At 43.3% G+C, this 15,410-nt stretch overlaps 1 protein-coding gene across 2 annotated transcripts in view; it reads right to left on the bottom strand.

The window, feature by feature from the left end:
* The window catches only part of LOC134209109 (uncharacterized), a 74,492-nt gene that overhangs the window by 7,010 nt on the left and 52,072 nt on the right, over positions 1-15,410 (bottom strand). The window contains exons 2-7 of one of the 2 annotated variants that reach the window (XR_009978719.1): positions 8,814-8,924; positions 8,509-8,609; positions 8,096-8,317; positions 7,937-8,028; positions 7,717-7,827; positions 7,458-7,629 (exon numbers count right to left, since the gene is read on the bottom strand). Coding sequence is in view for 1 of the 2 variants with exons in the window: in XM_062685088.1 (XP_062541072.1) it covers positions 7,585-7,629; positions 7,717-7,827; positions 7,937-8,028; positions 8,096-8,317; positions 8,509-8,609; positions 8,814-8,924 (682 nt within the window). In the remaining variant the exon portion in view is untranslated. The remainder of the gene's footprint in view (positions 1-7,457; positions 7,630-7,716; positions 7,828-7,936; positions 8,029-8,095; positions 8,318-8,508; positions 8,610-8,813; positions 8,925-15,410) is intronic. The other variant, XM_062685088.1, reaches the window with a different exon arrangement.

The following is a 15,410-nucleotide window of genomic DNA, read 5'->3' on the forward strand; positions in this document are numbered from 1 at the left end:
CACATTTGCCGTCATACCAGTCGTTTATCTGATCCGTGGGCACCGTGCCTAGTGCAGCGGTTCAAATCGCGGATCGAATATCTCTCCAGCCATCTTCAAGAGACGTTGCGCCTAGCTGCTCTTCCGTTGGGAGTGCCACTTCCATCTGCTGCGCGTATCCTTGGGCTATTCAACCGTCTTGTAGCCGCCCTATATTAAGCCCCGTTCGATTACGACGCGTGTTGTACACCGTCGAGAGTTTTGAGCGCAGGCATACTGCCACGAGGTAGTGGTCGGATTCAGTATTCAGTATCCGCGGTAAGTGCGGACGTTCGTGATATCGGAGAAGAATTTACCGTCGATTAGAACGTGGTCGATTTAGTTTTCTGTTTCTAGGTTAGGTGATCTCCATGTGGCCCAGTGGATATTTTTACGGTGAAGAAGGTGCTTCGGACTACCATTCCGCGGGAGGCTGCAAAGTTTATGCATCGTTGGCCGTTGTCGTTCGATACGGTATGCAGACTATCCGGTCCGATGACCGGTCTATACATTTCCTCCCTTTCTACCTGAGCGTTCATGTCACCGATGACGATTTTGACGTCCCGCAGTGGGCATCCAACGTATGTCTGCTCCAGCTGCGCATAAAACGCTTCTTTCTCGTCGGTTCCCAGTTCGTTGGCGGTGCCACAGCTTTAGTAGAAGGTAGTCGCTCGATGCCCGCTCGATGCCCGGTCTTCCCGCGAAGACCACTGCGACGAAAAGGGACTAGAACGGAGGAGATTTGAACGCTCAGGTTGGCCAAGAGCAGACATCATGCACGCGTACAAAAAAGGATGAGATTGAGCAACGACTGCTACGCGCAAATAAAATTTAGCGCACGCGAGTCTCACGAAGCTTGTGTACCTCACATTAACATTGGTGAGTCGCATTGAGAAACAATGTTCGGTACCGACGACCGCCGCGGTACGACATAGAGCGACTGAACCAACCTGATGTCGCCACTGCATACGCGCAGCATCTCGAGGCAGCGTTGCCGGAAGAGGGTGAGCTCGATGGGGCCCCTCTTGAGGACTGCTGGAATACAGTCAAAGCAGCCATTAAGGTCACTCCTGACGGAATCCAAGATTAAAAGTGCTCGCGTTTTCGGGGGCACACCACTCGATTCAGAGGCGGCGCACAACTGTCATTTTTGTTGATTTAACTTTGCTGTGTCGCAGCATGCGTGAAATAATAAAAATGACAGTTGTGCGTTGCTTCCGTATCGAGTGGTGTGCCCCCGAAAACGCGAGCACTTTTAATCTTGGATTCCGTCAGGAGTGACCTTAACGACGCAGCGGAGAACAACGTCGGGTAGATGGGTCGAAGTCGACGGAATGATTGGTTCGACGAAGAGTGCAGACAGATTCTGGAGGAGAAGGACGCAGCGCGGGCGGTCGCGCTGCAGCAAGATACCCGGCAGAACGTGGAACGTTATAGACGGAAGCGGAGACAGCAGACCCGCCTTTTTCAGGAGAAGAAACGTCGCCTGGAAGAAGCGGAGTGCGAGGAGATGGAACAGCTGTGCCGTTCTCAAGAAACACGCAAGTTCTACCAGAAGCTCAACGCATCCCGCAAAGGCTTCGTGCCACGAGCCGAAATGTGCCGGGATAAGGATGCGAGCATCTTGACGGACGAACGTGTGGTGATCAAAAGGTGGAAGCAGCACTACGAGAAACATTTGAATGGCGCTGAGAGTACAGGCAGTGAAAGTCGAGGCAGTGGAGGAGATGACTACGTCAGTTCAGCAGACGATGGAAGCCAACCAGCCAGCCCCCACCTTGAGGGAAGTTAAGGATGCCATCCAACAGCTGAAGACCAATAAATCAGCTGGTAAGGATGGTATCGGAGCTGAGCTCATCAAGATGGGCTCGGAAAAGCTAGCCACTTGCCTGCACAAACTGATAGTCAGAATCTGGGAAACTGAACAGCTACCGGAGAAGTGGAAGGAAGGGGTTATATGCCCCATCTACAAGAAAGGCGACAAACTGGAGTGTGAGAACTTTCGAGCGATCACCATCCTTAATGCCGCCTACAAAGTGATACCCAAGTCATCTTTCGTCGTCTGTCACCATTAGTAAATGAGTTCGTGGGAAGTTATCAAGCCGGCTTCGTTGACGGCTGCTCGACGGACCAGATCTTTACTGTAGAGTAGAGTGGGGCAAGAGTACGCACTTAGTTTTCAATCGATCATGTGGCCCTTATGAAGCAAGCTTCTGCATATCAAATCAATGTCGATGATTCATATACTCTTCCTTTATGTTACCCAGCGGAAAAAATATTGAAATTATTGATATTCGTTTTAGTAGAACCATTATTGTAAGACAAGTGAAAAACGCACTCTTACCCCACCGGTGGGGTAAGAGTGCGCATCGGGTGGGGTAAGAGTACGCATTTATCCAATCATGTGCTTTAAGTATATATTAACACAAATAAGAGTTAATAATATTTAATTGATATTTAATGAACATTTATTAAGGAATGTTTAAAGATTACGTAACTCTTAAAGGGGGAGGGGGTCCTAGAAATGTGCACTTTCATACGAAAAACCATTGTTTTCTTATATACAAAAAACAACAGACTTAGGTAAAAATGTATCAAGTTTCGCGTAGCGTAAACAAAGGAATTTTCCTTAAAGAAAATCCACCAATCACTTAACGTAAAATTTGGCTATTTCATCACCCCTGCCCCCTATCTTACACTTTTTGAATAAATTCTCTAAAAATTATATGGATCGTCATACATCTCGCAAACCCCTCCCAGCTAAGCGTTGCGTATGGATGTTTCTTTTGATTGAATGAAATTATCATTTAGATGAAATTGTGTTTTCATACTATGTTTAGGTGTACAACAAGTCCAAATACAATTTCATCATTTCGCTTCAGTGCTTTGTTCGCTAAGTCTTTTCTAACACTAAATTACTTCAACTTATCCTTAAAACTTGTGATAATTTTCAATTTCTGTCCCATTTTTCTTAGTTGTGGATATTTACGCTTTGGAAGTAGTCTTATTTCGGCCGGAGATACGGGTTTGACATTAAAACTTGAAGATTCACATGCGTACTCTTGCCCCACCCGTTCCTGCGTACTTTTACCCCACAGTCCCAAAATTTATTCAAGTAATGGTTTTGACTTCTTGGAAAATCAACCTGATTGGTGTTCTACACCATAAAGTACTCTATACAATAGGTTATCGAAATGGTATAATGTTCACCTGATTGAACGCTTATATGGTAATAAAATACTAGCGGAAACACAATTATTTTTAGCAAAATGACCAAAAAAATATCTAACTCCATATCTCCCTTGTTGTTTATTCAAATCGTTCACAATTACACGTGATAATAGTTGGCCAGAATACCTGTCAAACTGATGCAGTGCTGCTAGTTTATCTTTTTTTATTACTTCAAAAAACCGAAAACGTACTCTTACCCCACGCGCACTCTTGCCCACTCTACTCTACGGCAAATCCTTCCAAAATGCCGTGCATATCAGGTTCCAACGCACCATCTGTTCTTTGATTTCAAGGTGGCATACGACAGTATAGACCGCGTAGAGCTATGGAAAATTATTGACGACAGCAGCTTCCCTGGGAAGCTTACCAGACTGATCAAAGCAACGGTGGATGGTGTGCAAAACTGTGAGAAGATTTCGGGCGAACACTCCAGTTCGTTCGAATCGCGCCGGGGACTAAGACAAGGTGATGAACTTTCGTGTCTGTTGTTCAACATTGCGCTAGAAGGTGTCATGCGGAGAGCCGGGTGTAACATCCGGGGTACGATTTTCAACAGATCCAGTCAATTTATTTGTTTCTTGGATGACATGGACATTGTTGGCCTAACATTTGCAAAGGTGGCAGAACTGTACACCCGCCTGAAACGTGAAGCAACAAAAGTTGGACTGGTGGTGAATGCGTCGAAGACAAAGTACATGCTTGTGGGTGGAACCGAGCGCGACAGGGCCCGCCTGGGAAGCAGTGTTACGATAGACGGGGATACCTTCGAGGTGGTCGTGGAATTCGTCTACCTCGGATCCTTGCTAACAGCTGATAACAATGTCAGTCGTGAAATACGAAGGCGCATCATCTGTGGAAGTCGGGCCTACTACGGGCTCCAGAAGAAACTGCGGTCAAAAAAGATTCGCCACCTCACCAAATGTGTCCTGCACAAGACGCCAATAAGACCGGTTGTCCTCTACGGACATGAAATATGGACAATGCTCGAAGAGGACTTGCAAGCACTCGGGGTATTCGAGAGACGGGTGCTTAGGACCATCTTTGGCGGTGTGCAAGAAGACGGTGTGTGGCGGCGAAGCATGAACCATGAGCTTGCCCAGCTCTACGGTGAACCCAGTATTCAGAAGATAGCTAAAGCCGGAAGGGTACGATGGGCAGGATATGTTGCAAGAATGCCGTACAGCATCCCTGCAAAGATGGTGTTCGCTTCCGATCGCTTCCGCAGGTACGAGAAGGCGTGGAGCACAGCGAGCAAGATGGGCAGACCAGCCGAATTCCGAAGGTTTAAGAAAAATTGAAAAATTTCTTTATAAAAAGAGATTTATAGATTCTCTTTCTCTTTCAAAAATTTCTTCTCTTCATACCGTATTCCGATAGACTGAAGAGAAGAAAAAACTATAATTTCTTGCGAAGAAAAATATTAGTTCACATATTTTCCCTAGATGTCTTTTGACAACTATTTGCATACCAGTTGTTCAAAACATCCTCATATCGAAAATAAAACTTGCTTTTGCTTATTGTTATCGAAATAATGAGGAAAAAAGATAAATATTCAATCTATTGATGAAAATATGCAGTAACAACAACATTGTTGTGATTTCTAACTGTCTAAAAACGGATGCTCTAACTTTATTACCTCGAAAACACTGAACCATTAGCATTTGAAGCAGCAAGCTAGTTTACGAAACTTTAGCTTAACTGGCTTAGCTTTAAGCAACTAGCGAGCTTTTAAAGCAACCAGCTTTAAGCTTAGCTGAAGCTTTAAGCAGCTTTAAAGCTTTTAGCAAGCTTTAGCTGACAGTTTAGCTTTGAGCTTAGTTTAAGCAGCTTTAGCTTAGCGAAGCTTTAAGCTTAAGCTAGCTTAGCTTTAAACAGCTTTAAGCAAGCTAGTTTAGCTTAAACAACTTTAGCTTAGCTTTAAAGCTTAGCTTTAAGCACAGCTTTTAAGCTTATTTTAGCTTTAAGCGAAGCACAAGCAACTTTAGTTAGCTTTTAGCTTAGCTAAGCTTAGCACAACAACTAGCTTTAGCTTTAACTAGCTTTAAGACAAGCAACAGCTTTAGCTTAGCTTTAGCTTACTTTAGCTTAGCTTTAAGCTTAGCTTTAAGCAACTTAGCAGCTTTAGCAAGCTTTAACTTTAGCTTAGCTTAGCTTTAAGCAACTTTAGCTTTAGCTTTAACAGCTTTAACCTTTAGCTTAGCTTTAGCTTAGCTTTAGCTAACTTTAGCTTAGCTTTAGCTTAGCTTTAGCTTAGCTTTAGCTTAGCTTTAAACAACTTTAACCTTTAGCTTAGCTTTAAGCTTAGCTTTAGCTTAAGCTTTAACAGCTTAGCTTTAAGCTTAGCTTAGCTGCTTTAGCAACTTTAGCTTAGCTTTAGCTCAGCTTTAGCAACTTTAGCTTACCTTAAGCTTAGCTTTAGCTTAGCTTTAAGCTAGCTTTAAACAGCTTTTTTTTATGATAGTTGGTTGTGCACATACCATGATATTGAAATGATTTGGATGTTTTAGAATGTTTGCCTTGAAACTTTTTTTTATCAAATAATCAATCAAACGCGATTCTTCTTCTTCTTCTTCAATGGCTTTACATTCCAAATGAAACTTGGCCTTATTTTTAACTTAGCGTTCTGTTAGCATTCCCACAGTTATTAAATGAAAGTTTTTCTTTTCTTGCCATTGCATGAGTATGTATCTTGAGTGGCAAATAAGTACAATGGATGCATGCCCAGGGAACCGAGAATATTTCTCATATTATTTTACACTCCTAATGGAAGTGAAGACACAATTATACCTTCAAATTACATCCAAGAAAAATCTCTTATCGAATTTCTCCATCGAAAATCTCGAAGAAATTTAAATTCTCGTTTTCTTTTTCATCTGTCAAAAAATTTCTTTCACGCTTTCGTCGGAATTCCAAAATAAGAAAATTTCGAAAATCTCTTCGAGAATTTCTTTTCTTACAAGAGATTTATTTACCGGAATTCGGCTGCAGGTGCAAAACGACTTGGCGAGCGTGGGGCGTATTCGAGGATGAAGAGATGCGGCCTTGAATTGTATATTGTGGCGTCAAATTGTTGATTCAGTGTTATCTGTTTAGATGTAGACTAAATAAATGAATGAAACTCGTTGGAAGTTTATATGGAAAAATGTTTCCAGCATAACATTCTGTATTAAATTCTTCAAGATCTGAATGAGTATCATAGTTCTTCATCGTAAATTGTGCCATCTAACTGCAAATCACTGTTTTTGGATGCTTCTGCATACATTTTTACATATAAACTTCCAACGAATTTAGCACCGGCCAAACGTTGACCGATATGGCTGCAATTTTGTCCAGAGCATCAGGGCATCAAATAGAACCGAATAGAAGGACCCATAAAACAATTGGAAAAAGTTTTTTTCATACTAATTTGAGCCACCCTACTCTACATCCATGTGCCACTGACCAACATTCCCATGTCTCTGAATTGAGAAGAACTTTTCACGGAAATAACATTTTTTTTAATTTTTGGATTTTTTGGGTTTTCAATTATTTTGTATAATAAAAGTATTTTTCAAAAATATTGTTCGCAGGTATATCAAGATTGGATAGATGATTCGTTATCTCATAAATATAATCAATTTTAACATTACAATATTATATTCAACTTTTATGACATGAACTATACGATTTCCATTACCCACTTGCCGCACTGTACCTTAGGTATAAAAACATGTACTGAAATCGAGCTGGGGCCCTCCTTAGCCGTGCGGTAAGATGCGCGGCTACAAAGCAAGACCATGCTGAGGATGGCTGGGTTCGATTCCCGGTGCCGGTCTGGACAATTTTCGGATTGGAAATTGTCTCGACTTCCCTGGGCATAAAAGTATCATCGTGTTAGCCTCATGATATACGAATGCAGAAATGGTAACTTGGCTTAGAAACCTCGCAGTTAATAACTGTGGAAGAGCTTAATGAACACTAAGCTGCGAGGCGGCAATGTCCCGGTGGGGGATGTAATGCCAATGAAGAAGAAGAAGAAGAAGAAATCGAGTAATTTGATGCATTGAAAGCTGAGGATGTATTGAAAATCTGGTATAGGAGTAGGAACGCTACTCAAGTAGATCTTCTTCCTATTTGTATAATCCATCGTGTTTGGTTGCGTTAGCTTTGTTAGAAGCTAAAATTTACCGAAAAATGCGGTATTGAAGGTATGATTTTCTGTGCCTCACCTTATAAAATAAACTGCAATTAATTTACAATAAATACATTCTACGTTGAAGAGAGATTTGGACTTTATCAACAACCTACGGGATGGCACCGCCTTCACGGCCAATAACCTCCTCGAGCTTCATCGGTTCAGATCCGGTTCCCGTAGTCCACCGTAGGAAACAGCCTTTGTGTCTGCAAACGTACCGATTGCGGTGAGATTGGAAATAAAACAAAGTTGAAATTGAAATCAGATCAGATTGTGTCAGCTCAACAACATACCAGTCGTGAAACTTGCGCCCTCAGCGACGAAACCGCATCCATCGCATACTGGACCTTCTTGTTCATCTCATGGGTCTCCGATATCGATCGGCGATCCTCGTTGAAGATTATCTGGTTGGGTAAACGTGGGGAGAAGAGAAAGAAATTACTTTGGTTGATAAAATTACACCTTCGGAGCAATGCAAATTGCGCTCCACTTGGAGGTAGACATGAGGCGAACCTTCTCTAGTTTGGTTAATCGCGTATCGAGGCTATCGTAATCGACATCGTTTTCCATATCTCTGGCTTCGAACGCCACATCGTTCGTCGTTTCTGGAAGAAGAGCGTTTTGGAACAGGTCAACGAAAAGGGAGGCAAAAATCTTTGTACCGACTCGTACCCATTTTCCGACAGCTGTGTCGATCCGCCTGGAGCATAAAGCCGTCTCGACAGGTGCAGTAGTAGGATCCATCCGTATTGTAGCACGTCTGGTCGCACGGTTTGTGCTGTTTGCATTCGTTGATGTCCAGTTCACACTGGGGCCCGTTGAATCCCGCCGGACAGGTACAGGTATCTGGGGCCGTGCAGCGTCCTCCGTTACGGCATTCGTTTCGGCAGATGGCTGTTGGAAGAGTTAGGGACATTAGAGCTTATTAGGAGCTGATATTTATACAGTTCAAACGATTCGATTCTATTCTACTAGATACACTGCCTTCCTGTTTCTAACAAAAAAAAACTGTTTTTATGTCTTCCCTGGTAAAAAAAAACTCGGTTAATACCTATAATAGATCGATTAATCTATATTGATCTTACGTTTATGACACCCTTCGGTGACGGTGCTGGTTGTTTCCCAACCGGGGCAGCATGCGTAAACCTCTCGCTTCACTTGGTGGTAGGTTGGCTCATAATTGGTACTGCACAGCCGCGATTTCGTTTTCGCAAAAGGGAAAAAATGGAAAAAAAATAATAGTTATCGCTATTAGTGACGCCAGCAAGGTGCCCGTCTAATCTTGATTGATTCCATCAATCGTGTTGACATACGAAATGTATAAATTATACGGGAAATAGAAGGAGAGATAATGCTGGAATTTGAGTTCGACTCTAAGGCTATAGCCTACCGTACGCCGGAGCACAGCTTCTGGTCCGAACATGGCTGGACAAAGTGTTTCACGGATGACTTTCTGTAGATTGGCACATGGACGGTCCGCTTCTCGGTGCACACGTTTTTGCTGCAATGGAAACAGAGTACAGACCGATTACTATGAGTGAATGCGGGTTGTGGCGGAGACTTATTTGTCGTTCATGTGGAATTGAGCGTTAAGACAAATGCAACTGTCTGCCAATCCTGCATTTCCGGGTACATGTGATAAATCATATGTGAAGGCCGGGCTTCGATTCGCTTCAGCATGATTTATTGGTCAGATTAATTTGGTATGGTCAATTCATTCCTTTGTCTAAACCTGTCCAAATACAATTAAAAACGGATCGTGTTTCACCAAATATGTCGCAAGGTATAATTCATCACTACTGTTCAAGACCATGAGCATCAGTCTTGTGTGAGAACCCTAATAAAATCGAACCTCCGTGCCTCCTCGTGGGCCAAATCGCCCAGCAGAAAACTGTTCAGAAGTCGATAAATTGCACTTCACGATCGGTAAAGATCCATTAAATTTGCATTATTATGGCTGGTGCTGTGCGGTTGAGCCTAGCCAAGAAAACAATATTGTGAGTGTCGATTCCCCGGAATAGGAGTGATCAACGTTACGACTGCTTAATTTACATCAAGTCCGTCGCCGAAGATCGTAAAACGACAATTGGTACCGTAAACGATCATAAGCTTCATAACTTAAAGAGATGATTATTCCTGTCCTACTACACGCCCTTTATGTGTACGCTGCAATTGGTTTAACTGCTAAACCAGCTACCCTTCATTGTTATTCGTTAAATGGCTGTTGTAAATGATCGACGGCAAAGCCGTATGCAACTGTTCCTGGCAGGACTGTCACATTAAGTTGCAAGCACGCTGCGATGTTTAACGGGTGGATTATTGTCGTCTAATGGGCGATATGAATTTCATCACCTCGATGAAGTCATCAATAGGTATCTAATATGGATTTGCACAGTGTTAGTGATAATGGATTCGAAAGCAATAATTGATAATAAATAGTAAAATCTATCCCCCTGAAGAGCTAATTTGACCTCTCTTATGAGTTTATCTCAAATTTATAATGCGCGAGAAAAGCACCACTATAGATAGTAAGAGCCATCCAGCTTTTTAGGCGACGGCACTATCGCGCTCCTTAGCCGTGAGGTGAGATGCGTGGCTACAAAGCAAGACCATGCTGAGGGTGTCTGGGTTCGATTCCCGGTGCCGGTCTAGGCAATTTTCGGGATTGGAAATTGTCTCGACTTCCCTGGGCATAAAAGTATCATCGTGCTAGCCTCATGTTACACGAATGCAAATATGGTAACCTGGCTTAGAAACCTCGCAGTTAACAACTGTGGAAGTGCTTAATGAACACTAAGCTGCGAGGCGGCTCTGTCCCAGTGCACAGTGTTGCTTTTTGCCGATTTCGTGCGCTTTTTAAATAGCATCGTTTCTGTTGATTTTTTCGCTGTAGTTTGTTTGGAGAAGACGTTAGATATGAAAAAAGCTTTTTTTTAGAAAATCTGCAAAATGATTAATCCACCTAAAAGTGAGATAAAAATTTTGCTTAAGCATCGAAACCAGATATGAGCCTAGTGTCTTCAGGAAAGTTGTAGCGGATAGTATTTCAAGCCACTTTGCCAAAAAGACCCCATTCCTATGACTTATATAGTACGAGATATGTGACATTTTCTGTGGAAGGTCCCTGAAATCAGTTTTTTAAGCATAACTTTTTTCCTATGTTCAGGCATTTTTTCCAACTTCAACAAAGTTGTTTGGCTAACAAAAATACACGTTTTTGGTTTGGGGTTTGACAGTGGGCCCTGTTAAATTCCTATAAAAAGCTGCATGTATCCGCAAGTAGGGCCCACCAAAGCGACCGTGTGCCGCTCAAAGCGCACAAGCCCAACTCCTGGTGTTAGGTGGGACGCTAAACAGCCCTGACACGACGGCCCTCCGACGAAACAGTAGGTTTGCGCAGGCCCAATAAGCCGCCTGGGAAACCAATAATTACGAACAATATAAGAGATAATGTGGCTCGATATAATCGGCAAAGACCTAGGCGACTAATAAAGGAACACGATTGGAAGCTTGGAACATGGAACTGCAAGTCGCTAGGTTTGCGACAGGATGATCTACGATGAATTCCGCAACTTCGACGTCGTGGCGCTGCAGGAGATTTGCTGGACAGGACAGAAAGTGTGGAAAAGCGGGCATCGAGCGGCTACCTTCTCCAAAGCTGTGGCACCACCAACGAGCTGGGAACCGGCTTCAGAGTGCTGGGTAAGATGCGCCAACGCGTGATTGGGTGGCAGCCAATCAACGCAAGGATGTGCAAGCTGAGGATTAAAGGTCGTTTCTTCAACTATAGCTTCATCAACGTGCACTGCCCACACGAAGGGGGATCCGACGACGAGAAAGAAGCGTTCTACGCACAGCTGGAGCAGACATACGATGGATGCCCACTGCGGGACGTCAAAATCGTCATCGGTGACATGAACGCACAGGTAGGAAGGGAGGACATGTATAGACCGGTCACCGGACCGGATAGTCTGCACACCGTATCGAATGACAACGGCCAACGATGCATAAACTTCGCAGCCTCCGATATAAACAGGCAAAACTCGATTTTCAGGAGGAAAAAGCGTCAGCAGGAAGATCGAGACCGTGAAGAGACGGAGCAACTGTACCGCGCTAATAACACACGAAAGTTTTATGAGAAATTGAACCATTCACGTAAGGGCCACGTGTCACAGCCTGATATGTGTAAGGACATAAACGGGAACCTTCTTACAAACGAGCGTGAGGTAATCCAAAGGTGGCGGCAGCATGGGTGCACTTTATCACCTAAATGGCGATGTGGCAGACGAAGATGGCGGTATGGTGATGGACCTGGGGGAACGCGCGCAGGACATAATTCTACCGGCTCCGGATATCCAGGAAATCCAGGAGGAGATTGGCCGGCTGAAGAACAACAAAGCCCCTGGGGTTGACCAACTACCAGGAGAGCTATTTAAACACGGTGGTGAGGCACTGGCTAGAGCGCTGCACTGGGTCATTACCAAGATTTGGGAGGAGGAAGTTTTGCCGCAGGAGTGGATGGAAGGTGTCTACAAAAAGGGCGATAAGCTGGATTGTAGCAACTACCACGCAATCACATTGCTGAACGCCGCCTACAAGGTACTCTCCCAAATTTTATGCCGTCGACTAGCACCAATTGCAAGGGAGTTCGTGGGGCAGTACCAGGCGGGTTTTATGGGCGAACGCTCCACCACGGATCAGGTGTTCGCCATTCGCCAAGTACTGCAGAAATGCCGCGAATACAACGTGCCCACACATCATCTATTCATCGACTTCAAAGCCGCATATGATACAATCGATCGGGACCAGCTATGGCAGCTAATGCACGAACACGGATTTCCGGATAAACTGACACGGTTGATCAAAGCGACGATGGATCGGGTGATGTGCGTAGTTCGAGTTTCAGGGGCATTCTCGAGTCCGAAACCCGCAGAGGGTTACGACAAGGTAATGGTCTTTGTCTGCTGTCTGCTGTTCAACATCGCTTTGGAAGGGGTAATACGAAGGGCAGGGATTAACACGAGTGGTACAATTTTCAATAAGTCCGTCCAGCTATTTGGCTTTGCCGACGACATAGATATTATAGCACGTAACTTTGAGAAGATGGAGGAAGCCTACATCAGACTGAAGAGGGATCGGACTAGTCATCAACACGTCGAAGACGAAGTACATGATAGGCAAGAGAAGACAATGTGAGCCACCCACCGCGAGTTTGCATCGGTGGTGACGACATCGAGGTGGTAGAAGAATTTGTGTACTTGGGCTCACTGATGACTGCCGAAAATGATACCAGCAGAGAAATCCGGAGACGCATAGTGGCAGGAAATACTTTATAAAAAAAATACTAAAACTAAAATACTAAATACTACGTACATTAGGGTGGCTCAAAAAACACTTTTTCAAATTTTTTGATGGGCCGCCTTCTTATTGGGTTCTATTTGATCCTCTGATGCTCTGGACAAAATTTCAGCCGAATCGATCAACGTTTGGGCGGTGCTAAACTCGTTGGAAATTTATATGGAAAAATGTATGCAGAAACATCCAAAAACAGTGATTTGCAGTAGGACAGCACAATTTACGATCAAGAACCATGATACTCATTCAGTTCTTGTAGAATTAAATACAGAATGTTATGCTGAAAACCGCGAGAAGATTAGAGTTTATTAGGCAAATATTTAATGAATATAATAATAATATTTTAATGAAGTGTTGTAGGGGTGAATTTATTTCTTTTCAAAGGTAAAAGAAACGAAATTTGCTCGAACCCCACTTCAGAGAAATACTAATAACTTAGCCGGGCAAACTCTAATCTTCTCGCAGTTTCCTGCATAACATTCTGTATTAAATTCTTCAAGATCTGGAAGATTATCATAGTTCTTCATCGTAAGTTGTGCCGTCCAACTGCAATTAACTGTTTTTGGATGTTTCTGCATACATTTGTGCATATAAACTTCCAACGAGTTTAGCACCGCCCAAACGTTGAACGATTTGGCTGAAATTTTGTCCAGAGCATCAAGGCATCAAATAGAACCGAATAAGAGGGCGGCCCATAAAAAAATTGTAAAAAGTTTTTCCCATACTAATTTGAGCCACCCTAACGTACATACGGAAATATTAATACTACGTACATACTTTGGACTCCGCAAGACGCTCCGATCGAATAGAGTTCGCCGCCGTACCAAACTGACAATCTACAAAACGCTCATTAGACTGGTAGTCCTCTACGGACACGAGACCTGGACGATGCTCGTGGAGGACCAACGCGCACTTGGAGTTTTCGAAAGGAAAGTGCTGCGTACCATCTATGGTGGAGTGCAGATGACGGACGGTACGTTGAGGAGGCGAATGAATCACGAGTTGCATCAGCTGGTGGGAGAACCATCCATCGTTCACACCGCGAAGATCGGACGACTGCGGTGGGCCGGGCACGTAGCCAGAATGTCGGACAGTAACCCGGTGAAAATGGTTCTCGAAAACGATCTGACGGGCACAAGAAGGCGAGGTGCGCAGTGGGCAAGGTGGATCGATCAGATGGAAGATGACTTGCGGACCCTCCGTAGACTGCGTGGTTGGCGACGTGTAGCCATAGACCGAGCCGAATGGAGAAGACTCTTATATACCGCACAGGCCACTTCAGCCTTAGTCTGAATAAATAAATAAATAATCGAGATGTTGAACAGAAGTTCTCGGGAAATTGTTCAAAAGGACTATCAGAGTAACCGTGAAAATATTTTAGTATGGCGTCATTTGTTTCAATGATTCGATATTGAGTCTTAGAATATCAACTCATGGAGGGTCCATTGTAGCTTGTGAAAGAATTAACGACGTTTCGGAGAACCGAAAAGGCCTGTAGTAGCTTGTAGACATAATGAGTGAAATCCAATCGGCTCAATAGACCTGCTAGGATGTTCAACGATGCACGGATACATCGTTCAGGACTTGGTTGATCGGGTAGATCACATGTTCTGAACTGTTTTGAACTCAAGGACGTTTTGGAGAAACGAAAAGGCCTGTAGTTGCGTGTGAAAGTAATGAGTGAAATCCTATCGGCTCAATGGACCTGCTAAGACGTTCAACGATGCACAAATACGTCGTTCAGGGCTTGGTTGATCGGGTATTTCACAAGTTCTGAACTCCAGGACGTTTTGAAGATCATGACATAGTTTACATGTATTCAAACTCGATCAATTTATGTCTTATGATCACATAGATATTTTTGGACATATATCTCAGCTTAGGACATTTTGTTTGTAGACATATTTCCTGATACATTCGAGGACATGTACTCGAGAACTGTTTGGACGGCCTGGAATATCCGAAAAAAAAATATTACAACGCTTTTTCAGATATATCAGAACGCCAGATAACAATGTAATCCTTCACCTTGAAGTGATAAAGTGCGAACAAACCCGCATCTAGTCAATTTTATTTGGATGAGGGGAAGTTGGTGAAGAGAATCTTTTCCTTTTAGTTACGGTCTTATTACCGCTAGTGCTTGAAATATTGTAAATATGGAGCATCCGTAAATTACGTAACGCTTAGAGGGAAGAGAGGGGATGCAGGAACAACCCATACGATATTTTTAGATGTTTCATACAAAAAGTGTGACAAAGGGGGGAGGGGGGTTGACAATAGTCAATTTTAGCGTTACGTAAATATTGGATCTTCCCGTACAACATTTAGCCAAAAACTAGCCTAAGTTATTTTGTTTTAAAAGCTAAATCTCTAAAAAAATGATCGAATTTTCTTGTTGATAAAAACGGAATAGTTATGTTGACGAAATCGGAGCGTGACAAAATCGGAACATATCTGTACCGCTATAGAGGTGGCAAGTGTGGATTGAATGGTGATTAACGAGCTATAGTTGCCCCTGAAATCAATTTTCATGGCATAATACATAAAATTGCGATTTTATATAGTCACCTAACCATCGACATATATTTTTTTTATATTCTTTATTAACAACCATCGACATGTTTGTATGTGC

The sequence above is a fragment of the Armigeres subalbatus genome, chromosome 2 (genome assembly GCF_024139115.2).
Source record: "Armigeres subalbatus isolate Guangzhou_Male chromosome 2, GZ_Asu_2, whole genome shotgun sequence".
Classification (NCBI taxonomy): domain Eukaryota; kingdom Metazoa; phylum Arthropoda; class Insecta; order Diptera; family Culicidae; genus Armigeres; species Armigeres subalbatus.